General features: G+C 38.8%; 2 protein-coding genes and 2 long non-coding RNA genes across 10 annotated transcripts in view; 1 reads left to right on the forward strand and 3 right to left on the reverse strand.

Annotated features, from left to right (window-relative positions):
- LOC139164351 (complement factor H-related protein 1-like) overlaps window positions 1–11,025 on the reverse strand; it is a 74,130-nt gene extending 63,105 nt beyond the window's left edge. For 5 of the 6 annotated variants that reach the window (XM_070746360.1, XM_070746361.1, XM_070746358.1 and 2 more), the window contains exons 1-3: window positions 10,916–11,025; window positions 3,174–3,347; window positions 1,107–1,295 (exon numbers count right to left, since the gene is read on the reverse strand). In XM_070746360.1, the coding sequence (XP_070602461.1) occupies window positions 1,107–1,295; window positions 3,174–3,347; window positions 10,916–10,979 (427 nt within the window). In that variant the 5' untranslated portion in view covers window positions 10,980–11,025. Of the gene's footprint in view, window positions 1–1,106; window positions 1,296–3,173; window positions 3,348–7,561; window positions 7,641–10,915 lie in introns of those variants that run through there. The other variant, XM_070746363.1, reaches the window with a different exon arrangement.
- The window catches only part of LOC139164357 (uncharacterized), a 283,996-nt gene that overhangs the window by 159,777 nt on the left and 106,764 nt on the right, over window positions 1–17,455 (reverse strand). The window lies entirely within an intron of this gene.
- LOC139164360 (uncharacterized) lies at window positions 7,569–8,704 on the forward strand. The gene is made up of 3 exons (XR_011558613.1): window positions 7,569–7,635; window positions 7,747–7,860; window positions 8,610–8,704. It is a non-coding gene; the product is annotated as an uncharacterized lncRNA (long non-coding RNA).
- LOC139164352 (complement factor H-like) overlaps window positions 15,880–17,455 on the reverse strand; it is a 78,229-nt gene continuing 76,653 nt past the window's right edge. For both annotated transcript variants that reach the window (XM_070746364.1, XM_070746365.1), the window contains exon 11: window positions 15,880–17,189. In XM_070746364.1, the coding sequence (XP_070602465.1) occupies window positions 17,176–17,189 (14 nt within the window). In that variant the 3' untranslated portion in view covers window positions 15,880–17,175. The remainder of the gene's footprint in view (window positions 17,190–17,455) is intronic.

Consider the following 17,455-nt stretch of genomic DNA (forward strand, 5'->3'; position numbering starts at 1 on the left):
TGGGTGAGCACAACAGCAGCTGCAGAGAAGCAGGCCCACTTCTCAAAGCCTTGATCATCCAGCACAAGGGGGCTCAGCTCCATCAGCCCCCCATTCACCATGTTGTTGGGTGGCCGGCTCAGCTGGGTGAGCAGCTGTGGCAGGAGTTGGGCAGAGGCTGGCTCTCCCCAGTTGAGAGCTGCCTCAGCCAGGGAGAGCCAGACCCTGCCCAGTCATTGCCACAGCTGCCCACCCAGCTGAGCCGGCCACCCAACAACACAGTGCTGGTGCGGATGACAGCTCTGCCCCTTCAGGGCTTGTTTGCCGACATCCTCAGCTTCATGATTCATCCTGGGGTGTGAATATGACATTCTTGCCCATAAACAAAAGCTGCCGGAGCTGCATCAGCAGTTGCTGCCACCGCCGCCGGGACTGGCTAACTCAGGCAGCGCGGGCACCTTATCCCTGCCAGCTGGAGGCTCTGGGCAGCCACCTGGAAAGAGGGACTTTGCTACTGATGCTACACCCGGCACCCTGCCCATCCCTGGGGCTGAGCTGCTGGGCGGCCTCAGCAGCATTCGATGTATAAGACAAACCCAATTTTAAAGCGCTTTTTTGCAGTAAAAAGGTGCATCTTATACACCGAAAAATATGGTAAACACTATTAATATTAACATGACTATATGATAAATTCATCCAAGCAATTTCAAACAAAAAAGATTTTTTCATGCAAAATATAGAACTCCTTTAATTATATGACAAACTTATTTTTATACAAAAATTTTGCAATTTTTGAAATGTATTCCTATGTCTACCAATATTATACATATCTTCAACCCTATGGAATCATAGTTCTTAGCTGAAGTTCAAGATTTTGGATTGAACCTTGGACATAATTTAGAGGATTTGGAAAATATCATACAATCCTTCCGCAATTGGATGTGCTTTATGTTTCTTGTTTTAGATTACAGCTACTAAAATTCTAAACTAATATGTGAATGATGTCAGTGCAGATTAAAACATTTTTAGAGAATGGAACTTTGGAAGGAAATGTTCATGTCTGTAATATTAATTATTTTAATCGGTTACAATCCCAGAGGAATCCATCATATTGACAGCATGCTTACCTGAGATACATAAAGGCAAATCAATGTAACCATCAACACACTTTCTAACTGATGGAGCCACAAGCACATATCCTTTATTACACTGAAACTGCAGACTCTGATTACTTTGAATAAGTCGAGCTTTTCTTTGATTTCCAAACACAAGCAAGTTTTTTGTTGCTAGCTGTTGTCTTGTGACACTGCAGGGTGCTAAAAAACAGAAAAGAAGGTAGACTTTGTCAAGGGAGGTAATTTATCCATTGGTTTCCCTCTGTTCCACCATCAAGAAAATCAACCCAATTTACAAATCACAAAGGATAATTCCAGCTCAAAATCAAATCAAGTTTTTAATGGGGAACTTTTCCAAGAATTGCGTCCCATTTTCAAAGTTCATAAGTGTAAGGACCTGCAATAGATGGTCCATCAAGAAAGCTTTGACTGTTTACTTCATTGAGTTGAATCAAAAGAACTTTTACTGAGAGAAATTGGTTGCAGTAAAGTTAGGCAGAATATGAAGGACCCATGCAAGGACCCACAAAACAGTTCTTCCACGGAGGACATCCTTCTCTGTAACGGAACAGCCTTCTCTGTAGCGGCACCTGTCCTCTGGAATCAACACCCCCCAGAAATTCTTACTACTCCCACTCTCTTTGCCTTTTTAAAGGTGTTAAAAACACATTTATGCTGGCAAGTCTGGGGACCATGAGCAATAGTTCTGCTCTGGCCATTGTATGAATGGGGGATGGTTGATTGTTTTTATAGTGGTTTTTATCTAAATTTTTCTAAATTTTTTCTAATATTTTAATTCTATTTTATTTTTACTTTGTTTTTTTATCTTCTAAGCACCCCTGAGTCCGCGAGGAGAAGGGCAGCATATAAATCTAACAAAACAAACAAACAAATAAACTGCTGAAGGGCCAGATGCACTGCCTGAAGTTCCAGTAGACTGGTATTGAGTCCGGTTTCTGCTGGTGACCAGGTGCCCTGTGCCACCTCTGACAATATATGGGGCCCTGAACCCAAGATCCTCATGTCAGTGGTCACTGTGATTCTGTCGGGCTCGAGGAAACAAGATCTCTTGTCAATGGCCACCTGTATCCACCATCGGAGGGAGTTCCGAACATCAGCTGGAAACTGGACTTTGACCGGAGAGGCACTCTGTCCCACCCACTGAAATCTCTCTTCTCACAGTCACTTATGTCCACATCACCTTGAGGTTCGATTACTGCAATGCCCTCCATCTGGGGCTACCTTTAAAGAACATTCGGAGACTGCAGTTAGTACAAAATGCAGCCATGTGACCCGTTATGGGCCTTCCAAGGTATACACATCTCACCATCACTCTTTGAGCTGCATTAGCCAGCAATTGGTCTCCAAACACAATTTAAAATGTCGGTTATGATCTATAAAGCCCTGTATGACTTAGTAACAGATTACATATGACCATCTCCTGCCTCACATATCTCAGTGGTCAGTCAGATCCCATAAAGTCGGCCTTCTCCAGGTCCCGTCAACTAAGGAATGCCAGCTGGCGGGACCTAGGAGAAGAGCCTTCTCCGTGGCAGCTCCAGCCATTTGGAATCAACGCCCTCCACAGATTTGCACTGCCCCTACCTTCCTGACCTTTCATAAGGTTTTAAAAACTCACCTTTGCCTGCAGGCCTGGGGCTGTTGAGTGCTGACATTGTGCTCCAGCTGATGATATGAATGTATGATTGTGATAGGATGAATCTGGGTGCCTGTTTTTAATAATTCTGGGGTTTTAGAATCAGATATTAGGTTTGGGCATCTTATATGTTGTATTTTGCATTTATTTTTGTTTTGTAAGCTGCCCTGAGTCTATGGAGAAGGGCGGCATAGAAATCCAAATAAATAAAATAAAATAAAATAAAGGAAGTAAATGAAATACAATTCATTTTTCCAGATTTCAAACGAAAAAGCTGACAACAGGATAGTTTTGAAATCAGTAAAACCTCAATCCCAATTCCAACTTTTTTTTTTTAATGGCAGCTGCTACTCTCCTATTAGATGAATTCTGCATTTTCACACAGGTCTACACTAGTAGAAAAAAAAAGCATGATGGCTTACCCAAGCATTTGGGTGGATGAGGTGTCCATTCTTGTCCCTTACACTGAATCCATTCAGGTCCTTCCAATACATAGACAGGGTTGCACCTGTATTGCACTCGGTCATTTTCCAGGTACTTGGCTTTCTCAGCGCTCACAATTTCCCCAAAGTCAATCTCATCTGGTTCATCACATGCTGAAATTATATATGGATTAAATAATTTTACCTGATTTAACAAACTTGCTCTTCCAAATTATTCTGTCGGGCTCTCTGGTAGAATCCTCCCAAAAATTCACAGGTACAAATTTCAGACACACGCACGTTTGAAAATTCAAAACAATGTTCTTTATAATGAAAATTCACTTAAACTAAGCCCTCTTTTGGTATAGCAAAGAGCACTCATCTCCAAACAAACTGGTAATTTATACAAGTCCCTTATCAGTCCTGTGATACTTAGCTTGCAGCTGTGAGGCAATTCAAAGTCCTTCTTTCACAAAGTGAAACACACTTTGCTCTGGTTTAGTTTCAAAGCAGGGAAAAATCAGCACACAACAAGTGAGTCAGTAAAGCAGTCATGAAACACATGATCAGATAATCCTCCACAATGGTCAAACCCATTAATTACCACAGCCCCACCCAACCACAGGTGGCCTCATTTTCTTTGATAATAATCTCTCAGTTGTTGTTGCCTATGCATCGCTCTCTGCATGCATGGCTGTATCATTAACTCTTGTTCTGAATCCAAGGAGGAGCTAGATAATTGATCTCCTTCTGAGCTGTCTGCCACACTCTCCTCCTCCCTGTCACTCATGTCTTCTTGGTCAGAGGAGCCTTCATCTTCAGATTCCACCGGGGGCAAACCAGGCCTGCAGCATGTGGATGTCTCCCCCACATCAACAGTCCTTGGGGCAGGAGCTGGGCCAGAGCTAACCACAACACAAATAACCCTAAAAAGCTAACAAATTTCCCTCCTAAACAATTAGTTTCCACTTTCCTCTAAAGTAGTAAATCAATGCCTGCTATACTCTAATCCACATTACAGATAGTCCTAGACTAATGATTCATTGTTTAATGACCTGCATTGCATTTATGGTCATTTATAATATCTTCCAATCATGTGACTCTATGTTATGACCAATTTTGCCAAAACCCACCACAGATTGCCAGTTTTTGGCAGACCCCTCGCCATAGTGAATTGCTGTTTCTCTTAACAACAATGGATTTGTGTAATGACTATAGTAATTTGGCCGTTATAAAAAGGTCATAAAATTATAATGTGAGTTGACCCACTTTAAGACCATAAAATGTTATGACAGTGATGAGGAAGCTCCAAGTGGGTCATAACTCAAGATCCAACTGTAATACATTAGCTTTTCTTGCTGATGCCTAATCTAAGCAAATCTTAAGTATAAGGACATAGAAAGTTATTGTAAGGCTATCAAATCCCCCCTCCCCCTCACCAGCCTGTAATTCGCCTGTAATTCTGTGGAATTTCATCCTTGCCAGCACTTTCGTTTACCCTATTTGGTCTTGGAGAAATCTTTCTGACAGTTATATGTATTGGATTTTCATGATTAAACCTTTCTCAGTTGTAATCACCCTGTCTTCTTTCCATGTATAATTCATCAACAACATCTAACCAAAAATATTAATAATGTCAACTGTTATGTATTAAGGTTAGAATCTGAGTTAATTGTTTACACCAAGGCCTGCTTTGTAGAGTGGGAGAATAGAAATCGCTGATTGATTAAACCAGCTGGCAGCCCTCTATTTAAAGAGAGCTTTGCTGGGTTGGTTCTTGCAATAAAGAGCTGTTAGTCACAATACTGTCTCCAGCTTCTTCATTATGAGAACTTAACATTGGCAACAAAGGTAGGATACTGAAGAAAAAAATTCACAAACGAAGGCAAAGATCCAGCTTTGCAAGAATGCGAGTGATGTTTTTAACACCTTCTGGAAGGCTAGGAGAGTGGGGGCCATACGAATCTCTGGAGGGAGTTGGTTCCAAAGGGCCGGAGCCACCACAGAGAAGGCTCTTTCCCTAGGCCCTGCCAGGTGACATTGCCTGGCTGACAGGACCTGGAGAAGGCCGACTCTGTGGGACCTGACCGGTCACTAGGATATATGAGGCAGATGACAGTCCCATAGATAATATGGTCCTAAGCCATGTAACCTTTCACTTATCAAATTTGAAAGTAAAAGCCTGATATGGGGTAGCATTCACTCATTATTGTACTGATGTGTTTTCAGCTAATTTCGCAATTGTAGAAAAAAGAATGCCTTCTATGGTCTCTGTTGACTGAGATCAGTTCCAGGTCTTCTCTTCTTTGACTTTTGTAACCATGATTGGCATTGGCATCCCTCAGTCTCGAAAGATCATGGTATCATGTTCTGGATTCCCCAAAGCATGAAGTCTGAGAGGTTAGTATGGAGGATAGACTGTTACCCAAGCAGCAGATTCCCCCATCTCCACGTCTCTTAAATATTCCAATGGAATGGCAAAGGCCAATACAATGGTTCCAGCTATATCACAGGAGTTATCAGAACATGCCTATATACAGCCATGAACTGCTTCCTGGACTCCGTCTCCGGATATGCCTCAAGCCTTTTCAAATGATGTATATAGCCACAAGGCAATGGAGATTTGCAGTCAGTTTCTCTTCTCCTAGTGGTTAACTAGGGCATCTTTCCTGTCTTGCCATGCTCTTAGAGTACCACATTGCTTGCAGAGACCACCTTCATGATCATTGACCTATTCTAATAGGTTTCATCTGCTCAGTCCACCAGAATTTGTCTTCACATGCTTGGGATATATAAGTCCCTATCTCGCCGAAAGTCAGTGACCCACCGGCTACTCACAACCTGGTTTAGGGCAGCTGGTTCACCTTTGGCCCCCACCTGTCACTCAGCTCTCATCTGTGGCTCCTAGTAGCTTTAGCATGTGCAGCAGACACACCCCAGGCAACAGCTTTGACAGTCTGGCCAGACTGTCAAAGCTGTTGCCTGGGGTGTGTCTGCTGCACATGCTAAAGCTACTAGGAGCCACAGATGAGAGCTGAGTGACAGGTGGGGGCCAAAGGTGAACCAGCTGCCCTAAAAGCTGCCTTAAACGAGCTGCTGTAAACGGACATGACATGCTCCTACACCAGAGGTGCTACCCCTCCCTGAGCACTCAATAAACTCCAAAATCATGATAAAACAGTGATACATATATGATTGGCTCAAAAATATGAATATTATATTGAATATCAACAAATATAGTCTAAGCTACAATGGCTAATGAAGTGAATATTATCCTCATGTTCTTGTGAAGGATTTGATCACTGTGAATTTAGACTTCCATTGATATATTTGTATTTTTCTTGATGAGATATATCTTGCTAATTTCAAACACTCTGACTTATGAAGCCTTAGCTTAGACATGGTACTCTCTTGATTATTATCATATCGAGTTTTTTATTAACTAAAACAAAGACCCTTCAAATGGGTGTGAATTTATAATAATGATGCAAAATATTTTACTATTCATAAATCAGTTGCTGAAAAATATTTCTTTTATTATTTATTTTGTCCAATACACAATAATACACAATGAAAGTTATAGAGGATATAGTAGAGAAGAAATACGAGATATAGGAGAGACTATAGGACAGAGGACAGAAGGCACTCTAGTGCGCCTATGTACACCCCTTATTGACCTCTTAGGAATCTGGAGAGGTCAACTGTGGATAGTCTAAGGGTAAAAATGTTTGGGGTTAGGGGATGATACTATAGAGTCTGGTAAGGAGTTCCACGCTTCGACAACCCGATTACTAAAGTCATATTTTTACAGTCAAGTTTGGAGCGGTTAATATTAAGCTTGAATCTGTTGTGTGCTCTTGTGTTGTTGTGGTTGAAGCTGAAGTAGTCTTTGACAGGCAGGACATTGTATTTGAAGTTCTGATTCTTTTTGCCGATGTGTAGGACAGATCATTTGCTGGTTGAGATTTGGAGTTGCCATGTGTTGGACCAGTCAGAAACTGAGTCTAGGTCTTTTTGTAGAGTAGTTGTGCTATCAGTGGTGTTGAAGAGTTTTACATCGTCTACAAAAAGAAACGGTTGCTTGTGATGAGATCGCAAAGGTCGTTGACGTAGAGAATGAAGAGTGTAGGTCCCAGTACGCTACCTTGGGGGACACCACTTTTAACAGGGATGGGTGTGGATATGGAGCTTCCTATTTTTCAAATATTGTATTTGAAAAGAGGATTGGAATTATAAATCTATGATATTATTAAAGAATCTGGCATTACAAATTTTCAGAAATCCACAAGAGAAAAATGAAACTGTTTGCACTTTCTAAAAGTAACTTCCTTTAAAAGAATGCTAGAAGACACTGTTTGCCCCCTTGATTTATCTTTGTCTTAATTTACTGTTTTGAGAAGAGAAGCCTGGCCAGAGAAGAAAAGCAGCAACGAGGAGCAGCCAGACCTTCATAGGTCTTCAGGTAATCTCCCAATCACTAAAAATCAGTTCCTTAGTTTAGCTATTTCAATTAATTTGTCTGAGCTACTATCATCCTTTCCACCTTTTTTCTTATTGCTTTGGTTTTTGTTAGGAAGCTTGTGAAGAGGAAATAGTACTGGAATAAAAGTGTGATCTTGATAGCTAAATGAGGACTTCATGAGACTATGAACTTTGTGTTGTGCTGATAACAGTAAACAAATTACCGGTAAGCAATTGTTCAACGTTTCAGGCAGTGCTTCCAGATCATCAGAAGAAACATAAACTGTACTTTCATTCCTGTGTTGATCAATTCTGAACTTCAGTAGCAGCAGTTTACAACAAAATTATTATACATTGCTTTTATGAAAGTTCTTGGTCATGGAAAACATTTTTCCATGGCTTAAAACTGTATTTTTATTGTAAAACATCCAGAGTGACTCAGATAAAAAGGGCAGTGTAGATATCCAATTGTTTTCTTAAATTATTCTGGAATTTTATGATCTTCAGCTATTTGCATTTAAACATTAGCCAATCGTTGATACCTGTTGTCCCCCTCCCCTCTTCCCATACACAATACTGTATATCTAGGATTGGGTTGCACTTCAACAAATATCTAGAAGGTCAAAATATTATGAACTCCCAAGGAGAGAAGATAGGGAATAAGACATTGCTTCCTTATCAGTAAGACAGAATCTATCTTTCTCCTTTTATTAACCAGAAAAACTACCTTTTACAAGGAAAAATGTTATTTTATGTTTCATTTCCCATTCCCCTCTTTTGGTTTTTTTTAAGAAATATGTTGCAATATTTTAAATTATTTTCTTAAATTCAAATATTTCATTTTTATAGATGTGTATATGAATATTTTTTGCTACAATTTACATCTAATTTGTATGAAAAACCAACATATATTATTATCTTTCTTGTGCAACTTGAGTCAAAAAGAACCCCTCATTTTTCTTTAATGTAAACCAGGAGTCACCAACCCCTAGTCCATGGACTGGCATGGACCATGGCATGCCAGAAACTGAGCTGCGCAAGCAAGTGAAGGCCCAACTACGGGGTGCAGGCAGCAGGTAAAAAAATGTCCCCTCTGGGTTGTGCAAAAACTTTGATCCAGATTTTGTCCCTGGTGCCCAAAAGGTTGGTGGCCACTGATAAAAACCAGTATTTACCTCCTCCAGGTCCTGTAGAGGAAAAGTGAATGGCTCTGGATAACAACAACAAGAGCTATTACAGTAAAGTAATGAATGCAATAATGTGTCAAAGATTCCTCAGAGGAATATTTGAGAAATCTTTCCTAGCATTTCTCTGTAACTTTCACGATGGACATCCTATTTCGAAGATGTTCTGGAAGGCTGCAATTGCCTCACAGTGGACTTGTTAAATAAAAAGGAGATCCAGGCATATTTGGATAGCACATTAACAAATGTCAAGATAAACTTTTTTCCATGGTTTTCCTTAGAAAATTTGGAGGCATCTATGGGACCAGATTAAACTGACGGACTATATCAGTCACCACTGTTTTATTTCTAGCAAAATTAATTCTCATAGGCTTATGAAGAATGTAATCATCTTTTCCTATAAGTCATCGTGTTTTCTTCCCTCCTGAAAAAGGGATTTATACCACCATAATTCCCCTTACACAAATAATGTTCATACTTCATTCTAATGAAACATCACTGACAAATCATTGTTATTTCTCTTTAACATATGATTTTATTAGTATTTCAGAGTTGAGAGGGCATAAATAGAACCTAAGAAAAAATTCCCTATAGTCTAGATCACAAAAATCTTCAGATTTTAGGTTGGCTGTGATTGCCACCAATATAGAGGTTGTCCTCAACTTACAACACTTCATTTAGTGACCCTTCAAAGTTACAATGATAAAGATGACTTATAACCATTTTTCACAGTTATGATCTTTGGGGCATCCCCAATATCACATGACCAAAATTCATGTGGATGGATGGATGGATGGATGGACGGACGGACGGACGGACGGACGAACCGACAGACAGACAGACAGGCAGGCAGGCAGACAGGCAGACAGGCAGACAGGCAGATGGATTAGATGCACCAGAGTATAAGATGCACCTTAGTTTTGGATGAGTAAAATAGGGAAAAAATCTGCCTACCAGACATTTATCTGGTTAGCATCCTTAATCTGGTCAGCTTCAGCACATTATTTGGAGAGAGTAACAATGAAAGAGTTTGCAACCAGGTAAGAGCTGGGAAGATTGCTAGCACCTTGTTATGGCTAGAAAGAAACACTGGGAGCAAGTAGAGCAATGAAAAAAAGCCTGCAAAGACTTAGGGCTTGAAAAACATTATTTGCAGGGACTAACAATGAAAAAACCTGCAAGGTTAGAGCTGGAAAGATCATTAGCACCTAATTAGGGCTGAAAAAAAAGCTTTGGGGAAAAAAAGCTACATTCAGAGTATGAGACACACCCAAACTTTCAGCCTCTTTTTAGGGAGCAAAAATGTGCATCTTATACTCCAAAAAATATGGTAGATATATAGAGGTAGAGATAGAGATAGGGATAGAGATAACTTGATATCACATACACACACACACAAATGGCCCATTGGGAAATGATACTTTTCTATGTATCCTGACGCAAACATAACTAAGATAGATATTAAAATTTCAAACCTTTGACTTAGGAAGAATCATTTTCTTGGCACAGTAAATTACAGACACTACAGGCTTGGTTCCTATAGTATCAGTGTTTTAAAAATAACCTCACTTGGAGGGAAGAGAGAAAAATTGGGACAAAGTTTAGATGCTACAGTGCTGATAGCATATTATTGGTTAAAATATGATAGAATTACTTTCAATAAATGCATTCCATTTTTATACCTGTTCTACTGTTATACTTTTGAGAATATTTTTGTTTACAAATAAAATAAACCATTAAGTACAAATACTTTAATGAAATCAAACAGTGAACTTTCCATTTTACTTTTAAAGTGGCATCATTAGACCTGGCAATTATCTGGTTATTATCATATCATGTCCTGAAACAAAGTTCCTCAAAACCAGTGTGAATTTGCAATACTGATTAAAATATCTTGCTATTCAGAAATCAGTTGCTAAAATTATTGGATTGGAATTATAAACCTATGATGTTCTTAAAGAATCTGGCATTACAAATTTCCAGAAAGCAACAAATGAAAAATGGAACTCTTTCTTTTTGCTAAAAGTATCTGTTCCTTAATGAATGCATCAGAAATTATTTTCTTTAGTAATGCTTTGATTTCTCTTCTTAACTTACCATTTTGAGAAGAGCAACCTGGCCAGAGAAGAAAAGCAGCAACCAGGACCAGCCAGCCCTTCATAGCTCTTCAGGCAATGAAGTTTAGAGGTTTGGCTTTGTCAGCTGATTTCTCCTAGCTATTATTATCTCTTCCTCATTTTATGTTTGTTTGCTTGTTGTCAAAGAAACCAGGAAGAGGTAGTATTACTGGAATAAGAATATGATCTTGACAGGTAACAGAGGACTCCACAAGAATTTTGTGAACAAAGAAATCAAGCAATAGTTTAGTTTTTCAGACAGTCCTTCCATCTCTTCAGAAGAAAAAATCACCACTTGCGTTCCAGGTTTTAATAAATTATGAGTCTTCCCTAAATCTTCAATAGCAGCAGCTAACAGCAAAACTATTTTACAGGACATTTATGAAAACTTCTTGGTAGGTTCCTCATTCTTCAAGGTCTTAACACTGTATTTTTATTGTAAGCCATCCAGAATCAATTAATTAAGATGGACTGTGTTGAAATTTGATCAAAAATTACATTTGATATCTATTTTGTATTTATGATATCAATAATAGGAATCACGTGTTGCAGATATCCAATACAGTTTTTAACTAAATCTGGAGTTTTACAAACTTCAGCCAAATATAGTTAATCATTATCCAATCATTTGTTTCAGAAGAAAAATACCTCCACTTCCATTCCAGTGTTGAGCAATTCTGAACTTTTCCAAGGTCTTCAGTAACAGTCGCTAACAAGAAAATTACTATATATGACTTTTATGAAAAATTCTTGGCAATGGAAACCATTTTCTCATTCTTTCATGTCTTAAAACTGTATTTTTATTTTATTACAAATCACCCAGAGTGAATGGGCAGTGAAAAGGGCAGTGTAGAAATTTGATGATAAATAAATAAAAATTGATATCTGTCATATGTATTTTATATTTATAGAAATCTTGAGTATATAGATATCCACTTTTTTTCTTAAATTATTCTGGAGTTTTACAATATTCAGCAACAATTAATTAAACATTAGAGAATCATATCAGGGAAGCTGTTTGTACAATTTGCTACATGTTGTTTTTTCACCAAATACCTCAAATCTAGGATTAGTTTGCACTTCAACAAATATCTAGAAACTCAAAATACTATCAATTCCTGAGAAGAGAAATTACTTACTTATCAGAAGGATACAATATCTATCCTCCTTTTATTAATAAGGAAAATTCATCACTAAAGGAAATATGAGATTTTTCTGACTTAGTTCAGAATGTTTGTGATTCAAAATGTGACATGCTTTCTCTCAAAAAAATTACTTATTGACAATAAAGGATCCTTCTTTAGTAATTGTAAAATTGCTCAGCTAGCTAATCAGCAGTGTGTGTGTGGGAGCATCCTTCTGATTGGAGAGCACTAAATACTCCCTCGGTAGAATTTCTAAAAGTAAATAAAATATTTAAAGTCTTCCTGTTAAGATTGGCTAATGATTAACTACATTTATACAGACTAGAGTTTTGTTTATATAATGCACCCTTCATATGTATTGATCCCTTGACTTGGGTTGCGATGTATTTATGTCGCAATCAAATACCCTACTCATTGAGCATTTTGTGAATCCTATTAAACAATATATGGACATAGGCTTCCTTAGATGGCTCCCTTTATTAACCTTTGCCTCCACTATCCCCATTTTACAGGGAGGGGAATTTACCATCCAGTGTCAGCCATTTTTCTTTGTATCTTCATGGCTGCCAGACTTGGTGCATGGACATGCTGTGGGAAATGGGAAAGGGGTTGGATGACGATGGGGCAAGTCATAACAAAATTATTTCCCTGAGAGTCAGGGATGTTCAGTCTGCATCTGGAGAGACATGACTGGACAACAACCCCAGTTAGGATGGTGATCTGATTAGGCCAGGTGATGGACATGTGGGTGTAGGGAAAGGGACTTTGACATTCTTTTGGGAGGGGGTGAGGAAAACCAGGGAGACTTTCAGATCTCAAATGCATCGATATGATATCTCTAATAAAAAATGAACTTTGAGAAAATGTCTGCCTTGGAGTCTTACTTGGTTGGGGGTGTTACTTGGAACCCTGACATCCACCTTCTTCCCCCTAATATGGTAAGACCTCTTCAGGTGGTATCAGGGGAATAGCTCCTCTCACAACTATAGCTTTCAGTGTTTTCCTGTCACATTTCTTCTTCTGAGGTTTATACATCTCTGAATTGGGAATGCAACCTATTTTTCTTTTACCTAGACATTCCTGCATTCTGGAGCTCCAAAAAGCTTTGGTCTTTCTTGCTGGTCTTTTTACATGGATCCGTCTGCATGGTTGTGACATTTGCCATCATTATATCTTGAGCAGACCCCTCTGCTAAAAGAGGTCCTGAGAAGGAAGGAAGAGCAATCACAGTCCAATGCCTTCCTGCAGGAGTTCAATATTGGGTCATCAATTTTATATGTACATATATCCCTGCTTGCAGCTTCATTCTTCCTTTCTCCTTCCCCTTCTAATTATTTCTCTTCTCTGCTAGAACCCCACACACTTCCATACCACATTTCTGGATTCCAATCATGGGAGTTAAATTCAGCTAAATGGCACTAAACCAGGGGGACTTCCAATGTTTCACGAAGTTCCATCTTTACAGCATCACTGTGTCATATGATTTGATTACCTATATACCGTGCAAGCTTCCCACAAGTAAAATCAATTGGAAGCCAGCAGGAGTTTGGAAGACACATTCATGGTCTGACTCATGAAAAATTAGTTATAGAGCTTATTTCTTAATCTGGTATATCTCATCTCTCTTGCAACTTTTGCAGCAACTATCTGGTCAATTTGGTTTTTCTTCTTCACCTCTTGCAGAACAGAGAGATTAACTAAACAAGTTATTCTTTCTGAACTGCTTTTCTCCCAAATGTAGCCCTTCTCTAAAAAGTGCAAACTACAATTAACTAGTTCAGTTTTGTTGTCTTAGTTGATTGGAACCATTCACCTGACCCTGCTACTGATGCCTTAATCAGTTAAAGGATTTCTTTGCCTATGAAATGATTCATGAGTTGCACTAAGTCAGTGATGGCAAACCTTTTTTGGTTCACGCACAAAAATGTATGTGTGTGGGGGTGCTAGCCCACACCTCTTCCCATCTCCCCACATGCACAAATCTCCCCAGCGCTGCCCCCCCCCCAAGTGCATATGCACAAGCCTGTCTGAAGCCTGGTAGGTGAAAAAAATTGCCCAATGGACAAACCAGAAGTTCAGAAAAACACTTCCGGTTAGCTGTTGTGCAGTTTTTTGCACTATGGAGGGAAGTCCCTCTGCAGTGCAAAAAAAGGCACACATTTGGAGCTTCTAGGGCTGCTAGGCGGTGGGTGTGGCAGGTGCCTTCGCTCCTGCCTCAGTAGCTGAGAAGCCCCCAACGTGCAGCAAGGATTCCAGCCATCCTGAGGAGGTGGAAGGGGCAGTGAGCCAGGTCAAGGTCTCCCTGTGCTCCTCACGCAGCTACTAGCCCACATATGTTTGGCTCCTGTTCCTCATTTGCTTTTCTGAGACAGACTCACTGAGATGACAGAGCCTCCCCGTTCTCCCTTCCTTTCCCCTTTGTATCAAAGCAGCAAGTATTCCTGGGAGTCAGCAGACAAACAGGAAGGACGAAATTCTTAGCCCGAGCTAAGAAAAACTTCCCAAGTTCCCCAGAGAAGAAGCTTAAAGTTATGCATTGTTTTTTTAAAAAGTCCTCCTGTCACACATGTGTGTGTGCGGGCTCCCTCCCTCCCTCCTTTCTCCCTTCTCCCTTTCTCTTACTGGCTTTGCAAGGATCTTTGTAATCTAAGGCTTCAGCTTGATACCCTGGGCTGAAATTGTAAATCCAAGTCAGAGCAGTGTGGGGGGAATTAGAGAAAGGAAACTCAAGTCTAGATAAATTATTGAAAATAAAATAAAATAATAAAATAAAATAAAATAAAATAATAAATGAAATGAAATGAAATGAAATGAAATGAAATGGAAATGAAATGAAATGAAAATAAAAATAAAAATAAAAATAAAAATAAAAATAAAAATAAAATAAAATAAAATAAAATAAAATAAAATAAAATAAAATAAAATAAAATAAAATAAAATAAAATAAAATAATAAAATAAAATAAAATAAAATAAAATAAAATAAAATAAAATAAAATAAAATAAAATAAAATAAAATAAAATAAAATAAAATAAAATAAAATAAAATAAAATAAAATAATAAAGTTGCGAAAACTGTTGCACTTTTCCTTCTCCTCTTTCTCCTTTGCTTATGCATTGCCATCACTACAGGGCTGCCATCAGTGAAGGGATACCAAATTTTTTACTACCACACTGTGAGTGGTAACATGCAGGAAGCCCTGCATTTTCTTTCAATATCTTTCAGTGCAAATTGGGTGCTCTGGGATGGAGCTCCATTTCCACTACCCCACACCTGGCTGCCATGCTCCTGGCCATCCTTCTCCCCCCCCACCACCACCAGGGCATCTCTTTTTCTCCATGTTTGCTGATGTGCAGCCCGACTACAATGCAAGAACAGCGGAAAACTCAGCAAAGAGTTGATCAGGAGAAAAAGGAGGAGGGAAAAGTCCCCAGTAGCCTGGTCCCTCAGCTGTGGCTGCTGGGGCTTTCCTCTCATGCAAAGGAATGAGGAAGCTGCTGTGCACATGGGTGTATGAAGTGAAGGGCTACCAAAATTTTTACTACCACATTGAGGCCATGGCTTATGCAGGATGCCCTGCATTTTCTTTCCACATCCTTCAGTGCAAATTGGGTGCTCTGGGGTGGAGCTCCATTTTCACTACCCCACTGCATTCCCCCGCATCTGAGCAGCAGCCCCCCCTTTGGCGTGTGTGTCAATGTGGAGGCGCATGTGGCAGACTGAATTGATATCATGACAAATTCTAGCTCATTTTGTCTTAAATAACAGCTTTTGAAGGAATGTGGTTTGGGAAGACTTGTTCCAAGTTCTAAACTTTATCTTAAATTTTAATTACTTATAGTTATATAATTTCATACTGCAATAACAAACAATCAAAGCAAAGCAAAACAAAAACAAGTATAGAAATTCCTCTGGGTGAACCTATATCAGATTCTGATCATCAAAGTACATTTGGCGATCTCCGGAGCAACATAAAGAGCACCAGTTTCTTCCTGGATTTTGGATTAGACTGTAAACTGAATTATTAAATGTTTGGCGGCAAAAATGATTAACAGATTTTTAATATTTTTTTTTAAAGTACTTTACTCATCTATATGTAAAAAATCAATTTCAATTATCTATTGTCATTACTTTAAGATGGGGTACTGATTCAGGTTAATCAAATGTTAACAATTATATATATATGACAGTCTTGGTATATTCGGGTTTCTTCCCATGTAGGATTTGGAAATTTCTGGCGACGTTTCGATGAGGTCCCACTCGTCATCTTCAGGCTGGTGTTTCTGTCTTTGTTCTAGGGTGAACACAGTGAGACCTGAGCTGCCTTCCTTCTATAAATACTGGTGGCTGGGTGTGGTTTGATGGCTCAGCAATTGCCTCCTGTGTAGAAACTTCCTGGTAAGTCAGTGGGGTAACACCTGGGGTCGTTGATGTAGCTGAGGTATGCTGATTAGTTAATGGTTGTTGATTAGGTGTGATATCCTGAGTAGTTGGAGCTTGCAGGCTACTTGATTGTTTTGCAATGTGTGTTCTGAGTCTGGTTTCAGTTTTTATGGCTGGGTTACGTTTCAGGGCTGGTTTCCAGATGTCTGGTAGGTGGGAGGTATCATCCCGCTTGTTCATATTTTGGGGATGTTTTTCTATCTCTATGTTTTTCAGCCTGATGATGGTGAATATGATTTCACCGAAACATTGCATAGACATGCAAAATATTACACGGGGCAAAACCCGAACTCAGAACAATCTACATATATATTTATATATATATAAATCATCTTGAGTGAGGAATGTAGAACTATTATAATATAAATTTATAAATATATTTTTAAAAATTCATCTTGAGTGAGGAATATATTATAATAGTTAATCCTTAAATAGAACATCCTTAAAGATGGTTCTATAAACTTGTTTTTAAATGTTATCATTTTCCCAGTAATTTCAGTTGGTAAAATGTCTTTTACAAAGTAGGCCTTCATTTTGGATCCACCGTTTATATTTGTATACAATCCAGCTTCATGTGTCATATGAAAGAGAATGATATATTATTTCAGACATTCATCTTCTGGTTTTAAGGATGCTGTATATGTCCTGTTGTTCATGAACTTAGATCTGTAAAATAAAATGTGAACAGTAAGTAAGAAATAAATTTGCAACTGTACATTTTATGTAATTATATTTTTTAAACCCCATTTATTTGATCTGTAGCTGAAAGCAGCCTGCAATCATTTTAATATATCAATCTACATGAGCAAGCTGATTCTGAAAGTCAGTATCACCATTTTTAAAACAAATGGTTAGTGGCTCAGTGCAACAAAATTAATCAGTGAGCACCGTAAAGATTTCAGTAGAAAGTAAGTAATTCTTAGTTTGCAGGA

The sequence above is a fragment of the Erythrolamprus reginae genome, chromosome 3 (genome assembly GCF_031021105.1).
Source record: "Erythrolamprus reginae isolate rEryReg1 chromosome 3, rEryReg1.hap1, whole genome shotgun sequence".
Lineage (NCBI taxonomy): Eukaryota > Metazoa > Chordata > Lepidosauria > Squamata > Dipsadidae > Erythrolamprus > Erythrolamprus reginae.